At 37.0% G+C, this 25,256-nt stretch overlaps 1 protein-coding gene across 12 annotated transcripts in view; it reads left to right on the top strand.

Moving 5' to 3' along the window:
- Positions 1-25,256, top strand: part of MAST4 (microtubule associated serine/threonine kinase family member 4) — an 818,549-nt gene that overhangs the window by 275,724 nt on the left and 517,569 nt on the right. For all 12 annotated transcript variants that reach the window (XM_056824832.1, XM_001381429.5, XM_056824829.1 and 9 more), the window contains one exon: positions 22,504-22,628. In XM_056824832.1, the coding sequence (XP_056680810.1) occupies positions 22,504-22,628 (125 nt within the window). The remainder of the gene's footprint in view (positions 1-22,503; positions 22,629-25,256) is intronic.

The following is a 25,256-nucleotide window of genomic DNA, read 5'->3' as shown; positions in this document are numbered from 1 at the left end:
TGGTGCAGTAGCTAGAGAGCCAGGTCTAGAGATGGGAGGTGCTAGGTTCAAATTTGATCTCGGACACTTTCTAGTTGTGTGACCCTGGGCAAGACACTTAATCCCCATTGCCTGGCCCTTACCATTCTTCTTCTTGGAACCAATACTTAGTATTGATTCTAAGATGAAAGATAAGGATTTTCCTAAAAAAAAAACTGGATTGGGAATGTCAAAGTAATTACAAGGGTTCCAAGTCAATGGGGTGAAGAATAAATCAAAGAAAATGGATGATGGTGAGGAGGAGTTGGGAGTGACTGCCATTAGGTAGATTGGGATCTTCTAGTGAAGAACTTTGGACCATTTTAAAGATCTGAAGGGACTGGAGGTGGATGAAGGGAATATTTTGATTCTAAATATGATTCTAAAGCATGTAAAAAGGACTGGAGTGAGGAAAGGTTGGAGGCAATGAGACTGGAAAAAAAGAAACTGCCTTCATTGCTTTTCACTACTTACTATGTAGTTATTTTTTAACCCCTGCCTCCCTTTTAGAATCAATACTGTGAATTGGTTCCAAGGCAGAAGAGAGGTAAGGGCTAGGCAATGGAGGTTAAGTGACTCGCCCAGGGTTACACAGCTAGGAAATGTCTAAGGACAGATTTTCACCCAGGACCAACCAGACTTTCTATTTCCTGTGACACATTTCTGCCTCCATTTTTAACTTTGTGCCCCCAATGCAAATAGGTTCTTTAAAAAAAAGTTCTTACCTTTTGTCTTAGAATCAATTTGGTATATTGATTCCAATGCAAAGAGTAGTAAGAGCTAGGCAATGGGTGTTAAGTGTCTTGCTTAAAGGTCATGCGACTAGGAAGTGTCTGAGGCCAGATTTGAACCCAGGATCTCTCACCTTCAGCCTTGGCTAAATCGCCTAGCTGTACCCTGCTATGCAGTTTTAGTTGTCTTTCTTTAGAGAGGTTTTCTAGGCAGGGTTGAAGAGGGTAGAGAAAGCAGATGGACACGAGGAGGAGGTGAAAGAAGAGAAATCAGTGAGATTGCAAGTAGTTTAGCAGCTGCTCCACACATCCACAACTGCCTCCTAGAAAAAATGGTTCTATTTATTTGCTGTTTCCGTCCATATATCTTGCTAGCAGCATTCATCAATATCTGTCATTTCTCAGAGGGTTTAGACATGTCTAGCAATTCATTCTCCTGAATTATATTTCAATACACGAATCAGGGGGAGGCAGAATTGCAGATGTTAACTCTGACCTGCGCTCCAACATCACTTAGACACCACCACCCAGTGAGCAACCTGACCTCACTCAGACAAACATTCTAAGCTACACTGCACAGTGTTATTTTCTTGTTACCACACTGATGTTAGCAGACTGTATTTAATACTTTAAAAAAATCAATTTTGAATTGTCGAATTAGCCATTGGACTATGCAGCTGAGGCTTAGGGGCAAACCATTATTTATTTCGGGTAAGGATTTTATATCTGGTTAACAAGTACCTTAAGGGGGCTCAGCCTGGTGGTCCAGGGACAGCTCCTGTGAAGAGGCCCAGATTGACCCAGGTTGGATTTTGAGGTGGGTTGTTGTCTTTTTCTTAATGACGGGAAGAGGAGATCTGACTTTATTGTCCTTTTTTTTAGAGGGACGACTTGCTGTCTATAGATTGAAGACTGATGGATAGCAGTGATGTAGATAGAATTTGCTAGAGGACCATAGTCTTCCCTGAGGAAAACACTCATTACAACTTGAAGAACAGTGGAGGAAAAAGAGAGAAGGGTAAAAGGGTCTATAATGGCTTTTGGAGCATTTCATCCTTTCCTGTTTTTAAATATGTCTATGCTCCTCTCTGGTGCTGACTTTCTCTTGGCAGTTTCCCAAGATTCACAGTGGAAGTTCTCTATAGGTATTGAAGAAGTGACCACAGTAGGACTTGACCTGCCACTAAGTATTATTGTACATGGTAAAATAAGCCTGTACTTTGCTACTAGGCTACAGCTAATCTCTTTGTCTCAATGAATTAATGCAAGGGGGAAAACAATTTATTAACATTTACTATGTGTATATGCACATATAGTCCCCCAACTATGGGAATACTTGTAAGCAAAAGGGGAAGATAGTCTCTGCTTTCAAAGAACTCCTATCCTGATTTGGTAGGGGGAGCACGAATAACATAATTTTCAAACTTTTATCCTTTTGGATCCATGTTCTTTTGGGATTCTGTGCTGAATTCAATTCAACTGAATATAAAGTAGACATAAAGTAATTTTTAGGGATAGTTTACTAACAATTGAGGTGATCTGGATGAGTCTCATGTAAGAAGGTGGCACTTGAATTGAGCCATAGAGAAATTAAGGGTTTCTGTATCATCCTAATGAGAACATTGTAGGGACGAGGAACTACTTATAGAATTTTTTTGGAGAGGTTATAAAAGCCTTATAAAAAGGCTTGGGGGCAGTAGATTAGAGGATAGAAAATGTTAAGCTGACACCAGAACTGTGTATTGATTGGGGGGTCAATAAGGTGTTAATTCTGAGGAACTATGCCTAGAATCAGAGGTGTAAAAGGATAGAGTGGCATGTAAGACCCGTGACAGTTTTGAATTGATAGGAACATGTAATTCATGAAGAGAAATGGGAGATCTGGAAAGTAGATTGGAGTCAGATTGTGAAGAGCCTCATTGAACAACAGGTTGAGCATTTTGTGTTTTATTAAGCAAAGGGAAACCATTGAAAGTCTTTGGCAAGGGGAATGATTTGGTGACAAGAAAGCATTGTAAAGGCTTCCATAGCAGTCCTATGAAGAGAGATTAAAGAAAGCAGAAGCTAATGACTGGGAAATCAGTCTATTTGTGTGTATTCAGAGCTTTTCTCATATAACTTGACTCTTCGTGGTCTTTTTTAGGCACATGGTCTGTCTGTAATTTTATACCTCCTCTGTAGAAGTGACAGAGAACTCCAGGTCTCTCTCTTCTCTTCCTTTTTCTCTTCCTCTCCCTCCATCCTTCCTCTTCTCTCCCTTCTTCTTTCTATTCTCTCCCCTCTTTCTATTCTCCCTTCTGTCTCCACTCTATTCTCTCTTCTCTCTTCCCTCTCTCCTTCCTATCCCCTCTATTCACTCTTCTCTCTATCCTTTCTCTCCCCCCTCCTTCTTGTACTGCCTTTTCTCTCTCCCCTCTCCTTTTACACTAAGGAAATACTTTCAATATACTAACCTGATCTTAGCATGGAGAATTTGAAAGCCCCCTAAGATTCTAGTGAGTCAAAGGAGTGGCTGATATGCCAGAAGAATGAGTTTCCCCCCTCTCTTTCTCCTCTCTCTACTCTCTCCTCTTCCCTCTCTTCCCTTGATTCTTGCCTCTCCTTTCTCAGTCTCTCTTTTGCCTCAAGTCTCTTAGTTTCTCAAATCATATTTATTTGTGTCATTAAGAGTAGTGATTTAGTAGTGTTGTTGACTCTCTGCCAGTGAAGTCATTCCCTTGCATTCTGGGCAAGAAATTGAAAGTCATTCACCCATGGGAGAGGAAAGATTAAAGAAACCAAATCTATCTACTACAGTAGCACAGCTAAATGATGAATAAGGGGGGAACTATAATTGCCTGTGAGTATAACAGTCACCAGCAAGAGGGAGAAACTGTTTGGGGGTGAGTAATGGGGCATGGATAGGAATGAGAGGAGCCATGTTCTAATGATGATGGAGTGCTGTTTCATTTGTATGCCCGCTGAGTCATGGGTTTTACTCCTGATGAAATCAGGGACTGACTGCTCTCTTAACTTGTCTCTATCTCTAAAATATAGAGGGGGAGTGTGTATTAAGCCAGGTGCTTCTGGCATATCAGCTACTCTCTGGAGATGCTAGAATCATAGGGGATATCAGCACCTCCATGTTAAGGTCAGGTTAGCCTGCTAAAATGTATTTCCTTAGTGTAAGCCAGACTTTTTCAAAATATGGGTCCTAAAGATCTTTTCATGAGTTCCATGAAGTTAAAAATACTATTTACATAATATGCTAAGATGTTTTAATTTCATATCTGGTAAATGCTAATAGATATAACCCACATAGACAAAAGCTTTCTAGGATTCTCAGTAATTTTTAAGAGGATAAAAGGGAGATCATTGGTGTAGAACTAGTTTCATCACATGCTTGCATTTGCTTTTAAATTATTAGCATTCTTCCTGTGTTTTGCACCTTTTCCCTCTTGATTATTTTGTAACCCAACAGAGATAGTCATTAAGGGAATGTATACTTTATTTGGTGAATCTAGGTGGCACAATAGATAGAGTGCTGGGCTTGGAATCAGGAAGACTGGAATTAAAATCCAGTTTTAGACATTATCTGGATGACCCGGGGCAAGTCACTTTACCCTGTTTGCCTTAGTTTCCTCATCTATAAAATGATCTGGAGAAGGCAATAGCAAAGCACTTCAGTAACTTTGCCAAGAAAACTTCAAGTGGGTCAAGAGGAGTCAAACATGACTGATATGACTGAACAACAAATACTTAATGTGGACGTTAGGGGATAATTAATGTTCTTTTTAAAGCTTGAAGCTTGAAATCTCCTGTGAAGTAGGTAAATGTAGTCAAATTTCTCTCATTGCTTTCTGCCCTGGTAGTTAGGTGCCTTTCAAGGATGCATTAGCTCTTTCAGTAGGGATGGTGCTAAAACTGTTGCTTGTTATATACATAATCTTCTTTGGTGAACATTTTGAGATACTCCAGCAGTGCATCAATACAATCAGAATTACTACATTAGTTGAAAATAACTGAGACTGATGCTTGCTTGCTGTTTGTTGTCTTTGTGTGGAATAGATTTCTAAGGAAAATGAGGTCCAAATCCCAGGGGAAGTGCTATGAGACTCAGGGGAAAGGCTTGTAGTAGCCGTAATGAGATGGTCTTAGAGACTAAACCCTCTGCCACTGCTACTGTATTTGGTAAAGGTTATCAACCTACATGAAATTATGAAGAGTGAAACAAGCAGAGCCAAGAGAACAGCCTATAAAGCAATAGAAATATTGTTTGAAGAATGATTTGTGCATGTCCACCTCCAGAGAAAGAACGGATAAGCAAGATAAAGGGTTCTCAATACATAGATCTTTTTGTCAAATGATGCTTTTTCTAGTGCATCGAGAGATGGGAGGGAGGTAGTTGTCCAGGAATTTTAATATAACAAATAAATTAAAAATTTTAGAAATAAAAATAAACAGAAGAATTTTTTAAAAGTCAAAACAAAAAATTATTCCAGGTCAGAATTCTGCTCATCTAGGACCAGATTTGAGCAGAAATCAGCAGTTGTAGTAACTGCTGCTTCAAAATTCCAGTTGCTTGAATTAGAAAAAATTTGAATATATTCTGAAGGATATGTTAACATTTTACTATCGTTTTATTTTAGCCTGGACCCCTAATTTTGTTGATGTATAGAACAGATTAGTAATTCTGATGCACTTTAATCTTAGAGAGTTTCTTGGGATGCTTGGCCAATTGAGAGTTCAAGTGATCTCCCCAGGGACACATGTCCAGAATGTCAGATGCAGGACTTGAACCTAAGTTTTTCTGATGGGGTCCAAGTTCTATATCTACATTATTGTACTGAATCTAATAGAAGTTACTTGAATTGGAATAGAAAAATTAATCGACCTATTCAGATATATGAGGCCAAACTTAGTGTTAAAAATGAACAACAACTTTGGGGGTGCAGTTGACCTCTTAAATATTAGAGCAGTTATCACTACATTAATTTTCACCATATGCATTTGAGTAACAAAGTTGACAGATGCTAATTTTCTTAAGTGGTAGGCAGCAAATGATGCATGATTATAAAAGCAACACATTTTTGGTGACTTTTCATCCTCATCAGAAATCAATTTTAAATAAAGTTTGATGTAATCATAATTAACCAAGCCATAATGTTAGTGACTTTTAACAAGTGCCAAGGACTGTCACTCCTAGCCTTAACTCTGTTAACAAGAATGGGGATCAAAATGTATAACATCTCTGTCATTGTCTTGTGAAGGAATAAAGATCTCCAAGATTTTGTTCAGTGTAGGACTATAAACTTTATTGGTACATTAATGCTTTCATAATGTTATCCAGAAATTCTGGGTCATAATTTATTATGTTTACTGGGGACGACCAAGATTTGTATCCTCTATTAGATGTGAAAAATAAATAGAGCGAAATATGGGGACCAGGGAAGGTCAAATGTCATTTAGTCAACAGTGAGCCAATCCTTGACAGATACCATAATGATAGTTTTCAAGGGTGCTACCACAGAAGTAAGTTCAGTCTTGCCTTCAAGGATCTTAAAGATTTTGCTATGGAGACATGAGGAACAATGAGAGAACCAAAATAAAAATATAATTGAATGTTAAAATTAAGTAGTACAGATAATACATTTCACAGGAATTCACAGATGGTGGAGAGGAAGTGCCTGGAACAAAGAAGTATATAGCCAACGGATATTTATTGTGTGTGCGCGCGCAAGACACTAAAGCCACAAAAGCAAAAATAATAATTAAAAAAAGGAAACAAGTTCATGCCCTCAAGGGGCTTCCATTCAAAGGATATGGCAAAAAAAATTTTTAATGAATGTTAATTTTTTGACATGTAAGTGAGGAAAAATAAAATATTGTTTTAAAAAGAAAAAATAAAGCAGAGGACAATGGTGGTAAGAGAGAAATTAATATATAAGCATTTATTAAAAGCTTTTTATGTGCCAAACACTGTGCTAAGCATTAGGTATACAAAGAAAGACGAATATAATTCCTGCTTTCAAGCAGCTTACATTCTAATGGGGTAAATAGTATGCAAACAACTGTGCAAAAGAGCTGTAAACACTAAAAATTGGAGGTAATCAACAGAGGGAAGGCTCCTGCACTGAGGAGAAATGTTTGAACATATAGAAGATAGATACAAATTAATCAGGGCGGTATATAAAACCTAGTTTGATATATTTATTTTGATATTGATAATAATTGTCTAAGTAAACCTATATATTTTTTATAAATTATTATCGATACTTAACAATAGTATTCTGACAAGAGGGGCTCCTATAATCTTCACCAGCCTGGCCAAAGAAGCTGTGACACATGCCCACAAAGGTTAAGCACCCTGACATAGAAGATGATGTTTGGTTGGATTTCAAAGGAAACCAGGGATGCCAAGAGGCAGAGATGAAGAACAAGACTATTTTAGGCATAGACACCAACAAAAGATTATATGTGGGGAAGAGTAGGTAGATAAATGTGGCAGTCCTTTAGATTTCTTCTTCTCTCTTATTTCTAAATTCCTTTGACTTGTATTGTCTGCCCCACATAATTTAGCAATTATGTTTTATTTTCGTATTGTTCCTCATGTCTCTATTGGGACATCATTTAAGGTCCTTGTCAAACTCAAATAGAAATAGATGCCTCCAAACCATCCATAAGAATCCCTGCTGGCCACTTAAAATCGTATGTTAACATTACCCTGCATTTTATTGTATTTTAATTTATTTTGTTAAATATTTCCCAATTACATTTTAATCTGATTCTGGGAGTTTTGTGGGCCAGGCATCATGTTTAAAACCTTTCTTGCAGAATGTGTGGAAAGGAGTAATGTGTTAAAATGATCTAAAGAGATATATGAAGGCTTCGGAAGGTTGTTATGCCAGAGAGAAGTGTTTATTTTCATAATAGACGTGACAGGGAGCCTATGGAATTTAGGAAGAAATTTAAGAAAATAAGGCTCTCTCTAGGCTTGTGCTCTCCACTAGTTCATGGGTATACACTTTGCTATATATTAAATTATAAAGTTTAGGAGCAGAACTTTAAACACTATATGACTTCCTTGTTGTTAGATAGTTGTGTGCTTACATCTTTACCTTTTCTAGCTCAATAGAGCTAGACTTAGTCCTCCAAATTATAGTCTCCTTGAACAGTATCACTGTCCTACTCCACATCTCCTCTTCCTCTCTAAAATGAGAGGGTTGGACTACTTGAGTGCTACTGTCCTCAGTTCTAAATTCATGATCCTATAAGAATTTGAACTCTCAATGAGGATCAAGGAGCCATTAGTTCTTCAGGAATGCCTTGGTGTGCTTATGGCTCTGTAGTATGGTCGGGGATGTCAAACTTAAATATAAATGGATAGGATGCACGTTGTCTGGGGACATGACACAACATCATATGTATTTTATTTTTATTTGTTTTGTTAGATATTTCCCAATCATATTAAAAAAAAAAACCTTACCTTCTATCTTAGAGTCAATATTATATATTAGTACCAGGGAAGAAGAATGACAAGGGCTAGGCAATGGGGGTTAAGTGACTTGTCCAGGGTTTCAGAGCCTAGGAAGTATCTAAAGCCAGTTTTTTTAAACCCTTACCTTCTGACTTGGAATCAATATTGTGTAATGTTTCCAAGGCAGAAGAGTGGTAAGGGTTAGGCAACGGGGATTAAGTGACTTGCCCAGGGTCACACAGCTAGGAAGTGTCTGAGGCCAGATTTGAACCTAGGACTTTCCCTCTCTAGGCCTGACTCTCAATCCACTGAGCTACTCAGCTGCCCCCTAAAGCCAGTTTTGAAACCAGGACCACCTATCTCCAGGTCTGGCAATTTGAACCCAGATCCTCTTGTCTCCAGGTCTGGCTCCCAATCCACTGAGCCACATAATGCTCTCTTATCAATTCCATTTTAATCTGGTTCAGGCTGCCCTGAAGAATTTTCAGGTAGAGTTTGACACTTCTGGTATATAGTAGGACTTTAAAGATGATGGCCACAGTTTCAAGGAAGTTCAGCCTTGATAACTTAAAAGTAGAAGGGATGTTAGAGACTACTACGTGGGATAATGGGTTTAGAATTGCAAAGCATTATCTGGGCTCCCTTTTAGTGGTAGAGATGAGTGAACTGAAACCCCAAGAAATGAAGATGCAGTGCTGAGATTTGGTTTCTGGCTCCATCCCAGATTATTTATGCTGGATGGTGCAGTGAAACAGCTACTCACAGTCTCAAAGACCCAATTAATATCTTAATTTCTGTTAGTCTTCTTTTTCTATATAAATGGGGATAATAGGACCTACTTTTAAAGTATTGTTAGGAGGTTCAAATAAACTGTCTTAAAGTACTAAGTAAATGCTAATTGTTATTAGTATTATTAATATATTATCATAATTATCCCTAAAGCCTTTTGACTCTAAATCCAACATTTTTTTTTTTTGCATTATAACCCTTAGCACTATAGAACATTCCTCATTCAAGGAAGCCATGTTGTGAAATAGATAGTGTTGGATTTGGAATCAGGAACATCTTGACAAATCCTGCCTCAGACTTGTACTAGATATGTGACTCTGGGGAAATTATTTTACTTATTTGCCTCAATTTCCTCATTTGTGAAATAGAGATAATAATATAGCATCTACCTTGCAGAGTTGTTATAAGAATCAAGTGAGGTATTTCTAAAATGCTTGGCATTGTGCCTGGCACATAGTAGGTTCTTTCAAAAAGTATTTTCTTTTTATTATCAATTACATGTGATAAGTCTTCAACATACATTTCCTAAAATTTTGAGATTCAAATTCTCTCCTTCCCTTCTTTTTTCTCCATGAGATAGCAAGCAATTTGATCTAGGCTATAACATGTGGGATCATGTAAGACATATTTATTGGTTATGTGGTAAAAGAAGACTCCTCATATAAAACAAAAATTAAAGAAAACACATATACAAGACAGTGAAAAATTTAGACTTTCTCAGTTCTACCTCTGGAGGTTGTGTAATTAGAATTTTTTCCCCAGAGCTCTCTGTCCCAGCTTCCCATCTTTGTTCTCACATTACATCCTTATGTTTTGGAGATAAAGTTGTGATTGTAGCTCTGCCCTCTCTCTCTCTGCTCCCTGGAAGGTGGCTGTGGCAGTTGGGTGAGAGCAAGGCAGGAGAATTTTACCCATGTCTTTTACTTAGGCTTTCATACTTTTGTTCTTTTATTTCTTCTACTTCAAGTGATTATTAATAAACTTTATAAATTATAATACTTGGAGTTATTGGATATTAATTTAAATTTTACAAGGTGGATCTTATTTTTTCATAATGTCTTTCAGAATTTTCTTGGATCATTGTATTCCTGAGAATCGCTAAGTCTTTCACAGTTGATCATTGTACCACAGGGTTGTTTATATACATAGTAGGTTCTTAATAACATGTCCATTGATTAACTGATTGACTTACTTTCAGCTTTATTTTCATCATCTATGAAATAGAGATAATAACACCTGCCTCCCAGGATTCATGTGAGAATCAAATGAGAAAGCATAAATTAAAAAAAAAAACTTTGGAAACTTTAAAGTGTTGTATAAAGTTAAGTGATTATAATTTATTCTTTAACATAATCAATACCCAACTATCTGTGTGTGACCTATGAGCCCTTGGAGAGTCTTTCTGTAGTGTAGCCACTTACTGTATCCATCTCTTAGCTAGGCAGAAGTGATCTTTATACTATATTCTCTGCTAGTATATTCCTTGGTGATTCAGAGAACCCTGCTACAGAGAGTGGCCTATGATTGTGCTAAGGACCTCAGAGCTCAGATACAGGCCAGGATCATGGTCTTGATCTCTCTTATCTACATTAAAGGGTAATCACCTGAATCCCACCACCCCATCCATTTTGGGGGCCTTAGTTTCTTTCTCACTAAAGTGAAGGTGTTTGACTATTTAAGTGAATTTTTATTTTAAAATTAATTTTAATTTTTCTCTTTTTTCCTCCAGTTTAATTTTATTTTTTTTAATTTTTCCATGGTTAAATGATTCTTGCCTCCTTCCCCTCTTCCCTTCCCACTCCCAGAGTTAATAAGCAATTTCACTGGATTATATTTATATTATCTCTCAAAACCTTTTTCCATATTATTCATTTGTATAATAGAGTAATCTTTTAAAACCAAACCCCCAAATCATATACCCATATAAATAAGTGATAAATCATATGTGTTTTCTTCTGGATTTCTACTCCCATAGTTCTTTCTCTAGCTGAAGATAGCGTTCTTTTTCATAAGTTCCTCATAACTGTCCTGGATTATTACATTGCTTTTAGTAGCAATGTGACTTTAAAAAAATAAATCATGAAGTTAACCAGATTGCTCAGTAGATTGAGAGCTACACCTAGGGTTCAAATGTAGCCTCTGACACTTTCTAGCCCTCTGATCCTGGACCAAGTCACGTGACCCCCATTGCCTAGCCCTTACCACTCCTCTGCCTTGAAATCAACAAGGGAGGAGACGAGATGGATATCAACATGAATTAACGTGGAGTTCATTAAGAGGAAACTATGGAAGATGGAAACAATAAATAATGGAGATTGTTAGAATTGTATGCAAATGAAAGACAAGTACATAAGAAAACTTATTGGAGTTCACAGAAAGATTATTTTAGATTTCTAGTCCAACATTCTGTAGAATCAAAATGATGCAGTGAATAGAATGCTAGGGGGGGGAGGGGCAGCTGGGTAGTTCAGTGGATTGAGAGCTAGGCCTAGAGAAGACAGGAGGTCCTAGGTTCAAATCTGACCTCAGACACTTCCCAGCTGTGTGACCCTGGGCAAGTCACTTGACCCCCATTGCCTAGCCCTTACCACTCTTCTGCCTTGGAGCCAATACACAGTACTGACTCCAAGATGGAAGTAAGGGTTTTAAAATAAAATTAAAAAAAAAAAAGAATGCTAGGCCTGGAGTCAGGGAAGACCTGAGTTCACATTCTTCCTCAGCCACTAGCTATTTTATAAGCCTATTTGCCTTAGTTTCTTCTTCTATAAAACAAACTGGAGAAGGAAATGGCAAACCACTCCAGTGTCTGCCCAGAAAATCCCAAAAGCGGCCACTAAGACTTGAGATGGTTGAAACAACTAAATAATGACCAACATTCTCATTTAGAAGTCACAGCTTATTTGACTTGCTAGCTATAGGAAGAATGGGACTTAGAATTTGTCTCTCTGTTTCCAAACCCAGGATTTTTTGCTTTAAGTTGGATAACCATTGCTACTTGACAGTGATGTCACAGTATCCTTTTGGTCTACATTGTAGAAGAATAATGTATCTTGCTATTTTAAAATCAAATGTAATTGAACTGATACAAAGTGAAGTAAGAATAGTCAGGGAAATATATCCAGTGATTCTAACTAAGCGAGCAGAAAGAATATTCCCCCCCAAAATTGAAAGTGAATGTTGTGATTACATTGAACAAGCTTTGCCCATCTCATTTAGAGAGGCATGGGTATGGGTATGGGGGGTACCCTAGGTGTGAAACATTGCATAGAATGTCAGATTTTTTGTTGTATTGCTTATTTTACTTTTATTAAAAATAATTCCTTTATATGAGATGCTTCTCTGATGGAGAGTAAAGGAATGGATATAGTGAGAAATCTAGTAAAAACAAAAGCAGTCAACAAAATCTATGAATAGTAATTAAAATATTTCAGTGGGTGAGTTTAAAACAAAATTATCTAATAATTTTCATATATTCAATTTGAACCTTGTTCCCTGTGAAATGCCTAAGGCAGAGCAGTGGTTAAGCTATGTGTGTGGGTGTATTCATCTATATCCATATACTTTGGGTTTGTATGTATATATGTCTGTCTATCTCTCCCTTGCTTCTTTTGTCTCTCTCCCTATGTTTCTCTTTCTCTTCCTCTTCCTCTGTCTCTCTTCTCATATGAATATTAAGAACTGGGATCTACTATATACTCTCAGGTTCTACTTTACTGCTACCCTTTCCCATGATAAGTCACTTGACAAATTCAATGGCTAATTAAATGAAGGAAATTTAATTTTGGACACAAAATACACAAGTACAAAAGAACTGTTAAGATTAAAATTTAGGGAAACTGAGGCAGGTAGAAATTAGTTTCTCTCTGCAAGGAGTATTATATTTTTAGAGTTTTATTTAAGAAAAAGAATTTAATAATATACAAGTAAGAGAATCACGTGCTAGGTGGGCCGAGCGGCCCATTCAATTTTCACTCACATCATGAGACACGTCTGCTTGTCAGGGGAAACAGGAAGAGAAGAGACCTTCAGTAGGCGGAGAACTCCTTTAAATAATAATTTGTGATCTCGCCCAGGTGAGAATTCAGTGTGATTCCAAAGCATTCTTGGAAGTGAGCAAGGACTTCTGGGGACTGGAGTCCTGGATTCAAGCCTCCATGTTTACAGAAAGAATAAGTTGATACTTCCAGTTTTTAAGGGTTAATCTACTAGGTTTTATTACAAGTAACTTCATAGAGACTGGGATAATTCCATTCAACAAATACTATTTAGTGGCAAATGTGCAAGGCATTGTATGCTTTACTCCTTACAATTTAAATGTTTTATGAAGAGTATGTTGCACATTATGCCTACTCTGTATTTAATCAGTCAATAAACATTTATTAAGGATCCACTAAGTGCCAGGCATGGTTTTTTCTCCAACATAAGTGGTATGTGTCTTGTTTTGCAATATGATGAATGGAGAAATGTGTACTATATGATAATATATGTATGACCTATATCTTATTGTCTGCCTCTAGGAGAGCAGGGAAAGGTGGGAGGGAAGGTAAAACTTCCTGGCCCGCGAGAAGTTTTAAGGTAGGAAAATAGAAACAGGATAGAAGTTTTGAATTCCGCGAAGAGTGTGAAAGAGCTGACCTTAGAGATGTGAATAAATGAGTCAGTAATCAATTATTAATATTCGGGAGCCACAGCCCTGCTCTGACCACTGGACGTTACTATTTAGGCTATTCCCATCCAATGATCCCAATTTAACACTTTACTGGTCAGAGGATAATACTAGCTCAGTAGGAAAGGAGATTAGAAACTAAAGGAGTTAGATAATGCTAGGTATTAGCATTGGAAAAGAGAGAGAGACAGGAAGGCCTGACTGAAGGGCCAGGCCTCAAGGAAAAAGATAGAGAGGAGAGAGAAAGGGGAGAAGTTGCTCCTTGGCAAACCTGTTAATGTCCTCGAAGTGGGAGGAGCTGGCTGTGTCCCTTTCTTTTATTCTCTTTGATATACAAATGAGCTCAATACATATTGATAAGTTACATGATGCCTCAATACATATAGATGAGTTACATAGTGTATTGCCATTGGATAATTGCAAATTATGACAAGGTGAAGGTGGGGTTATTATCCTCAGGTGAGTGAGACAAAGGGAAGCAAGGTTTCGCACCCTAACTTCAGCCACGCTGGGAATAGAGTTCATTGCCATGCGCAGAATGGCCATGTGCTCACTCACAATCCTTGTCTCTCCATAATACCTATGGGCTGGACTGCTACAGAAGGAAAAAAATTAAACCATTTATTAGTTTCTTTTTGAATAGGAGGGTTTTGAAAAGAAGAAAGGTTAATGACAATCATGTCAAAAAAGAGAGAAAAGAACATTGATGAATCATTTAAAAATACAAATAAGGGAGCAAAAGAAAACACAGAATGAGACCCAGACATGTAAAGTGGTGTTGGAACTATCATTTCAACTTAAAATAGATATATTTAAAAAACTATATGTAATAGAGATTCACAATTTCATATGGAGTCTTTTTTCTGTTCTTTAAATGTGGAAATAAATGTTTGTTAATGTCTCTAAAGTTCATAATAATAAAAGGAAAAAGTAGAAAATCCCACTAACATAGCTGATGCTAAATGACAGACAGTGGAACTAGTTGGTAACATTAGGGAAAAAAGAGAAAAAGAATAGTCATCTCCTCCCTTTAAATTTTTATATGCTCAAAAATTTTTTTAAATGCATATACATATTATGATCAATACTAACAGTTAACATTTATTTAGTACTTTAAGGCTTGTGAAGTTACCAATATCTTATTTTCTCCTACAACCAATTTGGGAGGTAAGTGCTATCATTACCCTCCATTTACAGGTGAGGAAACTGAGGCATACAGAGGTTGAAAGACTTTTCTAAGGTCTCCCAGTTAGTATATGTCTAAGGTCAGGCTTGAACTCATGTCCTCCTGATGTCCACTGCACTACCTAAGCTGCTTCTATTCCCATGATACTAACAATGGTTTTTCTAATTATCACTGCCCCCATCCCCACAAGGTTTTCCCTTTAGTACTCAGCCTTCTACTTTGGGATCTGAAGGGAGCAAATTTCCTGAAGTGTCTTGTATAACAGCCTATTGATTTCCCCCCTTATGCTCTTACTTCCTTGTTCCTCCCTGATCTATATTTCAAAAGAGCTTTGGCTGAAAAGCTGATAAGTAGTCCGGACTATAACTGATATCTTGCATAAGCCAGCTTTTTCTGAGCTGATGACCAATACTCCAATAGGGACAAGTAGTAGAATTTTAAGTGATAGGTTTTATGCTTCAATAAATCTATACTTCTGAGTCTTTGCTGCTACTTTATTGGACCAGCAGGCTCAAAGGCAGATCTGCCGGTAAGATATTTTGACAGTGTAACTAGAAGTTAGTTTTCCTGTTCTGAGTAAAAGTATAGATTTCTTAAAAGCATGTCAAAGTAAAAGCCAAGGTTCCTTAACACACAAAGTCCATATGAAATACTATTTTAAACATTTAGTTTATATATATATATATAAGCTGGTTCTCAATTTCAGAACGGTTAGATCTGGATTTGTGCACATCAGTCCCCTGAAGTGGTCCCATGTAGTCAAGTTTACACTATTCAAAGTTATAATTATGTAAAATATGGTCATTGGTTCCAGGCCAATGTAAATATGTAATGGGAATTTTAATAATGCTATTCCTTCAGGGAACTCATTATTCACACTAATCAGATCCAGTTGATATCATTGATATTAAACACAGACAGTCTAGTTAGTTTCACTATCTAATGCCAACGAAGCAGTTCAATAAATTCAATCAAAAATTTTAAGGCATTTTAAAAATGCTCACATTTTTCTATTTGCCTAAACAAATAGTGGGGGACTTTATGCTTCCTATTTTCCTGGTGCTCCTTGCCCAGAAGGAAATGGGGTTAGCCTGAGGTGACTGATTCTGAATGGTCTGACATATTAATAGTCTAGTCTGACATATTAATAATGGAATAACTATTTAGGAAATCCTTAGCAGGGCATTGTACTGATCCCTAGACACAGTCTCTGCCTTCATGGATACTTACAGAAGTAACATCCAAAAAATAGGTGAGATCATCAGGAAGGTGCAAAGTTACAGAGTGTGACTGAGGAAGGAAGGTGATTCTAGGAGGTGACATTTGAGTTTAGACTTGAAGCTTAAGTAGGAATTGAAGAGGTGAATAGGTATATGGAGCTGTACATGGAGGCTGTAATGTCGGGGATGTGCCCTTGGGTCCTTCCTATTTAAACCTTGCATGAAGCATGAATTCCAGCCACAACACCTCTATCAAATAGCCAAAAATGAAAGAATGAAAAAGCATTTATTTATTAGTTGCTTAATGCATACAAAGCACTTTGCTAAGTCCTGGGGATACAAATAGAAAAAAAAAGAATTTCTTTTCTCAAGGAACTTACACTTTAATGGCAGGACAACCAAACATAAAGAAGATTTCACTTGCTATTCAGATGGCAAGTCTCATGGTTGTTAGGGTGCAGCAGCAAAGTAGATGGCGATGCCCCTGGGTGAATTTCTAGAGATTTGATGGGAGGAGGTATGTGGCATGTCTCTGTTGTTTTGGTACCAGGGAAGTCTAATTGGTTGACATATTTAACATCTACCACATATTCAGAACTAGAACTGGGTGATGATACTGGATTACTATTAACCTTATTTTGGACCCTTTGCTTCTATTAATTATTAAATTATTCTATTTACTTCAATTAATGCAGTCTTAAGTCACATAGATTTGTTTTTGTTTTTGTTTTTTACTCACACACTGTTTTTCATGTTGAGCTTACACTCCACTGTAAAAGCCTGCAGAGATCCCTTCAGTTTGATTTTAAACATCTCGTTATTTCTTCAATCCTGTTCTTCTGCAGTTGATTTTTTAACCGAAGCATAGGACTTTACATTTATCCATAAGAAGTTAATTGTCTATAGACACATCTATTCTATAGAAATCTCCTTGGATCCTAATTCTACTCTCTAGAGTGATAGCTATCCTTCATCTTCCATCAGTCCAGCTGTGTGTTATTTGTTAATTTAACAATGGTTAATAACTAAGTAATAAGTATTAAATTAATAAACAGTTAATAAATACATTTAACAAACTGAATGAAAATTTAAGTAATTATAAAAATGTTGAACACAATAGGAACCTAGGATGAATTCTCATGGCAATCTATCAATTGGTATTTTTTGTTTGGGGCTAGAAAATCAGTTTAGAATGCATAAAACTGCTGGTGTAGTTGCATATAATTATGTAAGTAAGTACAATATAAATATAACATAATTAAATATATCTTAATTATATGCTTCTATTTGCATTTTTTCCATTTGCCTAACTGAGGGGTTATACATAGGATGTTTGTGATTGATCCTGCCCAAAAGAAAATGAGGCTACATTGATATAACTGATTCTTAATGGTTCAAGTATGGCTAATATTAGTAATGGATTTATTTGATATGTGTTGACAAAAATCTCTTTAATATAACATCTTTCAGATTTTCAGTGGTAATTTGGAAGCTTACCAGTCTTACCAGTGGTTTTGGAGAATCCATCTTCTTTCTGTTTTCTAAAAAAAAAAAATGGTATATTATGTACCATTTTTTAGCCAATTTGCCCCTGAGAAGCAGATTCCCTGTCCATTCAGCTGGATTTTATAACCCACAAAAGCTAGCAAAGAATGGTTTACCACTATGTCCCTTTGTGGCCAGTTTTCTGATAATAGACTTTTTTAGGTTGGACAGTACTTTGGAAACCTTTTGTGCTTCGTAGACTTCTCCAGAGCTTGATCTGCACTGGCATAGATCTCAAGAAATCAGTGCATTCAAATAAGACTTCTGAAGGGCCTTGCACATAATTAGATACTTAAGTCAGTAATTATTTGTTAAGCAAATGCTTACTGTGTGCCAGGCACTATCTGGGTGTCAGTGAAAAAAAATGTTTGATGTTGCTAATCTTGTGATTGGTGTAGAACTGATGCTTGGGACAGGTTGTCTAGTGACTGGGGAGAAGTCAGATATATTTGAGCTATGCTACAGTGCGTCAGAATGTGGGATTCAGCTTAAGGCTTTTGAAACCCATGTGGTCTATAAAGTTAGTCCCTATTGTACCCCAGCGCATCCCACTTTTGGTCTTATGGCACATGAATTCCCTTTGTCCTGCACAGTGTTCAAGATACAATATTTACTGAAGACAAATAATCCTGATCATTTTGAACCAGCTCAAGAAGACCAAAACAATCAATGGCACCAGAATCCAGGCTAGTGTCCCCGGCCCCTCCTGTTGGAGACAAGAACTCTATGAGATTCTGCAGAGAGCAGAGCATAAAGTCTCTGTAGAACAGGAGACTGAATCTTGGAACCAGTTCTCTTCTCCATCTTGTCTCTGAGTTCAGCAGTTTGTCACCTTCTTTGCCCTGGAGATACTGAGCTATCTAGCATCTTGAGATATTACCAAGGAGGTAGCTAAAGGACAGCCAGTGCCAAACAAGTGTGTCATCCTCACAACTATCGTTCCACACTTTGGGAAGCTGGCATTGTTTAAACTTGCCTTGGTGAGCTTCTCGGTATGTTTTTTAACATTCATTTTAAAGAAACAAACCTGCACAATATTGCCCTTATTTTTTTTATCTGTATACTATGGGGTTATATGATTTTTAAATATAGATTTTTTAGAGTATGTATATATTAAGTTTGTAGTAATGTGTGTATAATATGTATATACACATAAGATGTAGACATATAATTTCTAACTTTCTGCTAATTTAATAAAGCTAAGCTAAACCTAGCCTCTAAAAAAGTTTCCACACCCAAGAGTTCCCTGTACCATTGATTGATTATCTTGGTCTTTATCTTCTAATGTCTTATGGTACCCTGCCCAACCCCAAGATAATTCTCTTTTGTAAAAAAAAAATGAAATAGGCATAAATATACATATATATACACACATTAGTCATATATTTTAGATATATATGTATGTATATGAAGGAGACATGGGAGTATGACTGTAGAGTTAGAAAAGACCTCAGAAGTAATTAAGTCCAATCCCTTCATTTTATAAGTGAAGAAACTGAGGCTGAGAAAAATTAAGGGATTTTCCCTGGACCACACAATTAATAGTGTCTGAGGTAGGATTCAAACTCTGATCTTTTTGACTTTCTGACTTTTAAATCTAGTGTTCTATTGTCTGAATCATCTAATTGTCTCCAGTCCTTCTCTGTATTCTTGGTTATTTCTATATATTTACCCAAGAAACAATCCTATCCATTCCCTTTGATCCTCTTTTCTCTAGTATAGCAAGCCCCATTTGATGTCCTTATCTTGTTTAGCCATTTCCAGGTCTTTTTGAACAGTAGCTTTTGTGACATTCTTACAGCATCATACTACACTTTGGTAACTTGCCCTTGCTTTTACTGTATACTCACACATGCAAATTTGTGTATGTGACAAATATATGTTGCTAGAAAATCCACATGGATTCTTGAGTTCTCTATATATCCTCACTTTGGTCTTTTTTTTTAACAGTTTCCCCCTTTCTCACCTCATCAGATAGATTTCTTTCTTAAGAAATTCATGCTTAAGAACTTTCCATTCTCTTTCTTGCACAGAATCCCCCAGTAGAATTTCATTCTTGGAATCTCATCTATTTTTTTTTCTGAATTCTTTGAAATCTATCCCCAAATAAAAGATATTTTTTAGGTTATATCTGCCTTCCCATATCCTAAGAGGGAGTCATCACTTCCTGCTCATGTTTCCTGGTGTTTCTCTGGGTTGGTGAAAAATCAGATGCAGAATAAAAGTTTCATTGGTTTTTCCATCTCGAAAGGAAAGGATTATTGTAAAAGCAAGTCAGACTATTAACTGTCCTTTCTTGATAGAGAGAATACCAGCAGATGTTGAGATAATTGCCTTCCCCATCATAATTATATCATGTGCCTGTGCCAGGCTTGTAATCTCTTTGCCAAAGTCATCTATTTTCTCTTACTGTTCAGGTGGTCTAGCTGATATTATGGCTGTGCTAAAGAGAATGAATTTGGTAGCAATGGGGATAGAAACAACCGTGGGAAGAGAGTACAGTTAGGAAGTATTGTCAGGAATCTATTGCAATAATCTAGGCATCTGAAAATGAAGTGGATATAATATATAATGCATTATGGCAGTGAAAATGGAGAGAAGGGAGATGTTTAAAAAAATTGTGGAATTAACAATTCCAAATGACTCTGGATGGAAAATGCTATTCATTTCCAGAGAGTAGAAAACAAAGTGTGTGTGTGTGTGTGTGTGTTTGCTTGCTTTTGCTTTCTTTTGACAACTTAGTTAATGTGGAAATAATATTTTTCATGACTTCAGAGGTATGCTGTATATCACATTTCTTGCCTTCTCAATGGGTAAGGGAAGGATAGAGGGAGGGAGAGAATTTGGAAGTGCAAATTAAAAAAAGAACAAAAAAAAAGAAATATTGTGGATAGAGATTCAAATGGGCAATCATACTCTGATTAGATATGAAAGATGAGAGGAGTCAAATATGACATCAAAGTTTGAAACATCATAGACAAAGTGCCTTTGGCAGAAATTGTTGACGTTTAAAATTTTTACATTTTAATAATTAATCATTTTTAACTCTTGTTTTAATTTCCCTAGGAATTCTAGCTGAAACTTTTCTTCTAGGGAAAGAGGGAGAGGGAACAAGGGCTTATATAGAACCTATTATGTGTCAGTTGCAATACTTGGCACTTTACAAATGTTACTTCATTTGATCCTCCTAACAACCCTGTTATTATCCCCTTTTTACAAATGAGGAAACTTTGGTACCCAGAGGTTAAATGACCAGGGTCATGCAGCCACTAAGCATCTGAGGGCAGATTTGAATTCTATTCACTTTGTTGCTTAGTTGCCTTTTAAAGATGCTTCTCTTTGGATTTTTGTCTTGGGCATCTGTGTCACCAAAAGACTTCTTTAAGGAGGTATTCTCTATGTTTATCTCTTTCCTCATTCTTCCATCCTTATGTCTTGATTCTGGACTTGTTTGGGACCAGCTCTGCACTCTTAAGGAGGGAATGTCTCTCTTGGGTTCCGCTAAATTCTGAGATGTGTGATTTGAGGATCTTAAGAATAGATTAGGTGAAGATTACTCTATTACAAAAATGAATAATAAATAAATAGGACTCGAGTGATAATATAAGCATAACCCAGTGAAATTGCTTGTCAATTATAAGGATGATATTAGCTATTCTGCTTTGTTATATTAATTTTACAGTTTGCTCATTTATTTTTACACAACTCCAAGAGGAGGGAGGGAAGAGGAGAGGGAGATAACAAGAATTGAGCAACCATGGGAAAAATTTTTAAAAATTTAATTTAATTTAAAATAAAAGAATCCTGTAAGCTTCTAATGGGCCCAGAGTGGTCTGACCTAGGGAAAAGACTGATTACTGCTTTTCTAGTCTAAGTTTTGCAAATTCTGTGCCTCAGTTTGGGTCGGAGCATCCCAGCGATCAACTCCCTTCTGGTTAGTCACAGCAGACTAGTACTGGCCCCAGCATCCTTAGCTAGTGAAAGAACTCTGTAAATCCAGAGAGGCAGAGCCATACTCCCCTTTGGTCTGAGCTCCCTGCTCTGGCTACTTTGCTCTCCGATGGACAGGGGGCTGGATCTGAGACCCTCCTCTGTTCCTGGACTCAGAGCCACACAGATGCTGCCTCTGGCTTGGAATTGTTTCTTGCCCAAGTCTGACAGCCCAGCTTATAAGTCCCCCATCTCAGACTGGACCAGATTTGTTCTGTGGCCCAGCTTGGAGGAATGAGTGACAGAACTGCCAGCTGGCACAGCATCAAACCTCTCTGTGCAGAATCAGTGCCATGGGGCACATGACAGGCCCTTTGAAAATCCCCACCCTAAAGGAGAAATGGGTGGTATTGTTGTGTTAGTTGTTCAGTGTTGTCTGATACTTTGTGACCCAATGGGCCATATCACACCCATTTTATTCATGGAGTTTTCTTTGCCAACATCCTAAAGTGGTTTACCATTTCTTTTAACAGTGGATGAAGGCAAACAGAGATTAAGAAGCTTGCCTAGGGTCACATAGCTAGGAAGTGTCTGAGGTTACATTTGAACCCAAGACCTCCCCTCTCTGGGCCACCTTTTTGTCCCCATTTTAATTAATTTCTAACAAATCTAGCATTTCTTTCAATAATTAATATGGACAACAACATGTAGGTATCCAGAGTCTTTGCTAGCCTACCAGTGGCACAAAAAAGCTTAGGAACCTGCATCCTAAAATTATGTTATGGATATGAATTGGTGGAAGGGTTTTCCTTACAGGGAGTGCTCTCAGCACCCACAAAACGACCCAGGATTTTGGCAAACACAAGAGAAAATCCCAGACGTTGAGGAAGCAGAAGGACAGAACTGAGGGTGGTATCCTTAGCTACCATTCAAATTGTGCTTTCTTTCTTTGTCTTCAACAGGGAGGTACCTACTTCCAAACACCATTGCAGAGCAGTCATGGCTGGCAGCGGCAGAGACCTCCAACCTCATCCGGATGCGCAGCCAGGCTCTGGGCCAGTCAGCTCCTTCCCTCACTGCTAGCATGGTGAGTGAAATGCAGTCTTCCTTGGAATCTGAATGAAAGGACCTAGATGCATCTAGGCGACAACATAGTTGATTTTCAGGGTTGGGATGAATGTGGGGGGGAGAAATAAGTAGCCATGACATGAGTTATTGTAGGTTTGCACATCCTGTCCTTTGGTTTGTTTAGCATGTTTAACCTGGGCAGTAGGAATTAAATTATTAAATAAGTTATTAATTAAATTATTAATAACCTAAATTATTAATTACTGCCTGCCAGAAATGAACATTGCATCCAGCAATGGGAGATGGTAGAGATTTGCACTTTAAATTACCTGATTTTTCTTTCCATGTTGAATCTCCCATTTCCCACAACTTCCTCTTCTCAATTAACTTCCCTGTTTCTCTACTCTTTGCTCTGTTCTTCGCCAAGCAACAACAAAAAATACACCATTAAAATGAGACAGAAAAAAAATGGCTTGATTGAAAAACAACATATGTATTAAACCGCATTTCCCATTTAGAGTTATCTCATGGGAACCTTTTTTTGGTTCCAGGTTTTACATGCTTGTGTAGAGAAGAGGCTATAAAAATGGCTTTTGCGCTTAGCATTTAAAGTTGTTATCTAATAGGCCCCTCTTCTATTAGGTTCCTGGTTTTATGCTCTTGTACAACAACAACAAAAAGGCTATAAAAATGGCTTTTGTATTTAATTTCTATTAAATGTGGTGAGTGGGGATTTGGGTGGCCATGGCAACATCTGCCACAGGAAGATGGGCTTCAGATTCTGTCGTGAATAATTCTACAAGAAATACATAAATCTAGGCAGAACCTTATCTGTTTGGGGAGTGATATTTTGTTAAATGATGAAAACAAGTCACATTTGTACGGGTCTTTAAGATTTGGAAGATGCTATTCTCAAAGCAACCTGTAAAATAAGGAGTATCTATTTTATAGGTGGGGAAACCGAGATGTTGTCATTTTTTCATATTTACTAAATGTTTGAGGCAAGATTCAAATCTGGGGCTCCTGAATAAATGCTTCCCAATACTGTCTCTGGTGTTTATTCTTGGATAGTCCACTAATTAGCTATAGAGACTTGGACAAATCATTTAATTTCTTAGTATTTTAGTTTTCTTTATCTGTAAATAAGGATCGTGTCCTCAGTTTCCACATCTGTAAAATGAAGGAGATACAGTTGGTAGTCACTAAGTCTCCTTACAGTCTTAAATTTGTGATTCTGAGAACCTTCCCCTGATTTCTAAGGTCTTTTTTTTTCTATCTAAAGTACTGTAGATCGATTTCTTAAGCAATTTATGTTCTGGATAATAAAGACACTGTCCCTAAACAAATTGGTGTTGGAAAAAACCTTTTAAAGTGTGTGTGTGTGCATGCATGCACGCACAGGATGAGATTGCCATTCCTAAACTTAATATGTCTTCTTTTTTGGGGTGGATGCAAAGTTTACACTTAACTGTGTTTCAGTCTCAGGTAGCGAGAGTGTAAATTTATCTTTTTTTTTTCCTTTTCTGAGAAAATATATTAACATTTGAGTTACAGCTATGCCTATACCACTTGAGAATTTAAAGTCCTTTTAGCTAGCAACTTATAAAGGGAAAATAATTTCTTAAAAACTGCACTTTTGCTCCTGCATCCTTCCACAGTAACAATGGGTGGTTTTACTTGGCAATAGTAACTGTGACGATGCTGGTCAAAGCAAGGTTGTCATAGGAATGATGATGATATTTCAGGTAAGGCATCCAGACATGGGGAACATTTATTTTCTGCCAAACTTCCTGTTTTATGTTAAGCCAAGATATTTGGAAACAGGATAAAAGGGATCTTGAGAAATATTGATAGCAAACAAATGAGGAGTTGCAGGAAATTGTGGTAGCCCGCTTTCCATTTCCTGCTCAGAATTAATCATTAGTTTACCTACTGCCAATATTTAACTTGAAGATATTTGCATAACGGGAAGATATCAGAAATACTGATAAGATTTAACATCTAATTAAATTCAACTTACACTTAAGTGTCTAGTATGTGGAAGGCACTTTACTATGAATAAAGAAATAAAACCATGAAAATCTCTGACCTTAAGGAGGGACCTTCCATTTTTACTGGGAATGGTTTGGAATGATGGTATACATTGTGTAAAATGTTGCCTATGGCAGGATTTTGCTCATTTTCTTCCTCCAATATCATAGGTGTCAGGTTAACATCTTCAAACCTGCTTTAATTTTTTTTATTTCTTTTTGCTTTTATTTATGTTTAAAGCACTTTGTAAGCTTTAGAGCTATATACTTTATAATTATTGTTATTCTTGTTATTTCTCACTAAATGATTTTATCAACTTTTTAGTTAATTCTTGGTGGTCAAGTATTACCACTTATATTGATGCATATTATAGCACTAGGACAATATTGATAAGCTATTTTCCCCATCTCTTTTGTTTCAATGATTCAGAATAATAGCAGGAAAAGATGGATCCTCCTGATGTCCCCATTGTTTTGATTTCCTCATTATTCAGTTCTCGTTTCAGGTTAGCTATCTCTGTCAAACAGCACATGCAGTTTTAGTACTAAAAGGATCGTGATCCATTTTTATGTGCCCAACTTTTAGTATGACCATTTTAAATAAAATATTTCATTCC

This window comes from Monodelphis domestica, chromosome 3 (assembly GCF_027887165.1).
Source record: "Monodelphis domestica isolate mMonDom1 chromosome 3, mMonDom1.pri, whole genome shotgun sequence".
Classification (NCBI taxonomy): domain Eukaryota; kingdom Metazoa; phylum Chordata; class Mammalia; order Didelphimorphia; family Didelphidae; genus Monodelphis; species Monodelphis domestica.
Note: the sequence above shows the minus strand (reverse complement) of the source record. Positions and strands in the feature narration are given on the sequence as shown.